The sequence below is a fragment of the Sinocyclocheilus anshuiensis genome, unplaced genomic scaffold (genome assembly GCF_001515605.1).
Source record: "Sinocyclocheilus anshuiensis isolate Anshui unplaced genomic scaffold, SAMN03320099.WGS_v1.1 scaffold1462, whole genome shotgun sequence".
NCBI classification, from domain to species: Eukaryota; Metazoa; Chordata; class Actinopteri; order Cypriniformes; family Cyprinidae; genus Sinocyclocheilus; species Sinocyclocheilus anshuiensis.
The window spans coordinates 501508-506325 of NW_015558644.1; the positions used below are offsets into that span (position 1 = coordinate 501508).

At 39.1% G+C, this 4818-nt stretch overlaps 1 protein-coding gene across 1 annotated transcript in view; it reads right to left on the reverse strand.

Moving 5' to 3' along the window:
- Nucleotides 1-1095: 1095 nt before the first annotated feature.
- Nucleotides 1096-4818, reverse strand: part of LOC107680935 (disintegrin and metalloproteinase domain-containing protein 19-like) — a 26862-nt gene continuing 23139 nt past the window's right edge. The window contains 8 exon segments of the mRNA XM_016477031.1: nucleotides 1096-1231; nucleotides 1346-1440; nucleotides 1902-2126; nucleotides 2488-2575; nucleotides 2683-2815; nucleotides 2904-3012; nucleotides 3709-3786; nucleotides 3861-4074. Coding sequence (XP_016332517.1) covers nucleotides 1201-1231; nucleotides 1346-1440; nucleotides 1902-2126; nucleotides 2488-2575; nucleotides 2683-2815; nucleotides 2904-3012; nucleotides 3709-3786; nucleotides 3861-4074 — 973 coding nt within the window. The 3' untranslated portion in view covers nucleotides 1096-1200.

The window sequence follows — 4818 nt, forward strand, 5'->3', positions numbered from 1 at the left end:
CACACCCATTAACGTAAACTACGCCAGAGCGCGTACACACCTCACGCACCGGAAGTCGTGCGCGTGCTCAAAGCAGTTGGACATAGTGGTGTATTAGAGGTAAAAAATTATATAAATTCTGTTCGGTTTCTTGCACAAACCGACCGTTTCGTGTGTTAGGACATCAATGTGTCGTCACGAGCCGCAGGGTTTAATTTGGATTTGTCTGTGCATGTTTTTTTTTTACACTCATAGACTTTGTTACCATTGCCATGCATTATAAGACTGATGGACTCCAACGGTTGGACTTAAAAATCATCAAATGTGTTCTACTGAGGAAACAAAGTCACCTACATCTTGGATGCCCTGGGGGTAAGCAGATAAACATCACATTTTCATTTTTGGGTGAACTATCCCTTTAATGTCTGTATTAAACAGAACATTTAATCAAGTGTTATCTAAAAATTTAGTTAGAGAATATTTGTTTCTCTCAAAAAGAATTCAAAAAGAAAGCACCATATGTAATTTGAACCCTTTCTTGTCCAGCATCATCGCAAACAACCTTCAAGACAGGTTTTTTTTTTTACTTTTTATACAGTACATACTATAAATACTATATGACTACACAGAATTCAACCTAAATAAGAACCCAGTGCTATACAAATCATATGAGTTTTTGAATTATTATTGCTATGACAACAATCTTCTTGATTATTTTTTAATTTATGTATTTATTTATTTTTTGGGATATTCCTTTCCAGAGCTGTTTCCTGAGTACAGCTTAACCATAGTACTAAACTAAACTGGACTGACAGTGCAAGTTAGTTCATGACTAGACAAATTTGCGCCCATTTTCCAGTTCATTCTATGTATATAATGTACTTACAATGTGTTACTACTGCGTGCAAAAATGTACATTTCATATTCTCGTTGCAAGATATTCATTCAGATGACCCATGCTCTTATTAGATTATAATGCCATACTTCATAGTTTTTTGTTTTTCTTTTCTCTGAGGTCTCTGTAATAAATAGACATAAAAAAGTAAATGTAACATATGGCACAGGAGTAGTAGAACTGCACCCCCTGAAAAAAAGTTGTTCTGTGTTCTAGTCAATAAGGCGGGCATCACTATGAGTGAGGCAGTTTGATTGGTCACTCTTAAGGACATCTTAAAGGTGCAGAGTTGATCGATATATCGCTCCATTGAGCTTCAATGCGACTCAGCTCTTTCCAGAAACTTCCCTTTGGAACCTAAAACACAATCTCATCAAGTATTACCAAATAATGATTAATAACAATAATTATTATTACTAACACTACGCTAGTGTTCCATGTCACAGCCTATGACTTCTCCCTTCTGATTACCTGACATTTTGGAAGGGCCCAGTAGGGGGCATCAGATTGGATTTCCCTTTCTGCAACATGGCTGGTGACACTGGCAGGCCATTCTTAGGCAGCATCTGGAAGAAACACAACAAATATTCTAGAATGTGCAGTCATAGTTAATTTTTGTTATTATGTTATTTTATTATTATTACAGTTAATTTATTATGTGACGAATGTGAAGTATTTGGTCACACGATGTTCTGGTAAGTGCATAGCATGTTAAGAATCCAATATGTCAGGCCCACAAGGATAGACTGTACAATGGAAAGGTGTGGGAAGTTAAGCCCTGCATATCTCCAGATGCTTTTAGGTGGATGGTCGTTTAGCAGAAGATATGTTGGTACTGTCAGGGTTGACTGACTCAAAGACTTGAAAGAACATTTAGCCAATTAAATTACCTGCTTGACACACCAAAAATGTAAGAAAATCCACTACAATTGTGCAGTTAGACTAATTGTTAAGAAGTATTGCATTACATGACTGATCTAGAAGTGCATTTGCTCAGGAGGACACATCACAAGAGGAGGACACTCACCTCCGCACCCTGGGAGGGTTTGGTTATGGGACAGGGTGGACGGGGTCTGTAGGGTGGTAGCGGTCTTGGTTTGGGAGGTGCTGATGGAGACTGCTGGGATGGCTCTGAATGTTGTAAACTCTGCTTGTGTGCAGCGTAGGCTGGGATTGGAGGTGGCTTGACAGTGGGTCGAACGACAGAATGTCTGGATCTGGGTGGACCTGTAGGACTCGCTCGAGGACTAGCCTGAAGAATGCAAATATATCAATATGAATAATTAATTTTATCATAACAATGAAAACATTTCACAAGGATTCTTGGGATGGTGGAATGCGGGTAATTTTCAGTGACAATGGCTGCGCCAATTCAAATGTATTTTCCACACTGTCATTTTGTAAGTAATCAATATTCAGTATTTCTACATCAGTTGCTATAGTAATGAATGAATGCCAAGAGACATAAGAGTGGCTGTCATTGTGGAAACCAGGAGAAGCGATTACCCCCGCCCCCCTTTGCTTGCTGTCGGAAAAAAAGCCAATGATGCACGAAACTGTGCTTTTGGATGGATATACTGCGAACCCACACTGACAACAAAACAACTTCACACCTGTTCATCAGCATGTGGTTTCTTTGGCCGGAACACTGGGTTGGCGTGACCTGTTGTGTGACTTTTAGTCTCAGGGGTGTCTGGAACACTGACAAGAAGAGAAATAACACATTTTCTAATGCAAGTAGTGCCAAATACATGAAGATCACTGCATGTACGTGTTTGCATTTCACAGTTGAGAATTTAGACGATTACTTGATGCATATTTGGGTAGCAGGAAGGGTGGGGCTTTTGGTGGGAAGGAGCTTTTGTTTGCAGCGGCACCAACCGACAGCCAATCCCAGAAGGAAAAACAGGATCAGGAGAACCAGGACAAGATAAAGATTGCCTGCACAAGATAAGACAAAAACAAAATGGGCAAATTTAAGATAACATTCAATGAAATACTAATTTTTATTAAGTGTCTGTTGACGTACTGTGTGCGATCACAGGTCCACTGTCCAAACTTCCTCCTGAACCCAACGTCTCACAAAACGGTGGCGCCCAACCCGAGTTACAATGACAGTTGTGGTTATTATTACAAAGCTGACGGCAAACACAGACAAACAATTTTTTTGAAAAACAATTTAAAGTAATAGATCACTCAAAAATGAAAACCTACTAAAAAAAGAACAGACTAAAATCAAAGTTATTCTCTGAACAATATCGACAATTAGATTAGACTTATTACATCAGCTCTGATGTGGCTACAGCAGAGGGAAAGACTCAGTAAATAATGATTTAAAAGTGTCATCTATTTTTCATAAAAACAGTGTATTGCTTCAGTAGACTTTGAATATAGCACACAAAATGAAGGGACTACAGTACTTTTTTTTTTTTTTGCTTATTTCATGGTGTTTTTTTTTATTTTTTGTTCTTTTAGGACCTTGACAGACACTGGGGGAAAAAAAGCTGCTTAAGTCTTCAAACATATTTCTTTAAAAGATCATACAGTTTCAGACCAACGTGAGAGTGAGTAAATGACACATTTTCCTTAAACTGTTCCCACAATATATTCTGTACTGTAAAACACGCTGCCTGAGTGTTCAGTGGAACTGATTACACTACTGAAGTCTGCTGTAAGTTTAGCACATCCAAAAATACTCCCCCCACATTTGAATCATAAACTCTTAATCATAACTCATCGCTTGAATTAGTGATATAGGTAGACACAACCCACACTTGAATCAGACATATTTATACTCACTCAGCTCTACGCAGAAATAAGCAATATGGACTTACGCCGTGGCCATGACATTTGGAACTGCATTCATCGGCTTGCAGGAAGGACGCATTGCGACATTCCCCTTCAAAACAGATCTGTTCGGATAGGAAATGAAGCAAAAGTTAATCAATCTTTTGTTATTAGATCCATTCAGTCTATCAGTACCTACCGCATTCTCCCCACATTTGGTCCCAGTCTGAACCAGGCCCGGGTCTAGGGTGTCACTCTGGTCCTCATTACCTTGACCGCGCTGGTGCATATGTGTCCCTCTACACAGGATCTTCTGTTGACCATTCCGGATGTTGGTGTCTATGGCGACGGCGTTGGATTCTAAAGGCTTGCTGGCAGCGCTCATGCACTGAATCTTCCCACATTTAACATTCCTAAACGAAGAACCAACAGCACATCGGCCCAAATGATGATGACATACACTACTGGTCAAAAATTTGGAATAATTAAGATTTATTGATGTTTTTCAAAGAAATCTCTAATGCTCACCAAGGCTGCATTTATTGAATCAAAAATAGATTTAAAAACAGTAATATTGTGAAATATTATTACAATTTAAATTTAAAGAAATCATTTGCTGATTTGGTGCTCAAACATTAAAGGGGTCATATGATGTGATTTCTATTTTTCCTTTTCTTTAGTGTGTTATGTAGCTATTTGTGCATGTATAAGATCTGCAGAGTTACAAAGCTCAGGCTCCCACAAAAGGATTTATTCTATCTAAAAGAGAAGGCTGATCCAGACCGGGCTAAAACGCCTCATTCAAACACGCCCCCACATGTCTTCGTCACGATGTGGAACTATTTGCGTAATGCCGCCCAAATGTTCATGCAAAGAAAGAAGGCTTGGTTTCAGGAACGCAGTAGTGTTGATGCAGCCATGTCAGGGAGACGCTGTGTGTTTCTGTGCGAAAGCAAAAGCACTTTATTCGGCCTTCCGGAAGTAGATGCAATGAGGAATCATTGGTTAAGATTTATTTGCAACAGAACAGCACAACCCAGATGTTTGAATTTGTGCAACACATTTTATGGACAACAGTTTTTTTAACCTAGAAGAGTACAAGGCTGGCTGTGCACAAAGGCTATTTCTAAAAAAAAATGGGTCAATTCCGACTTTGC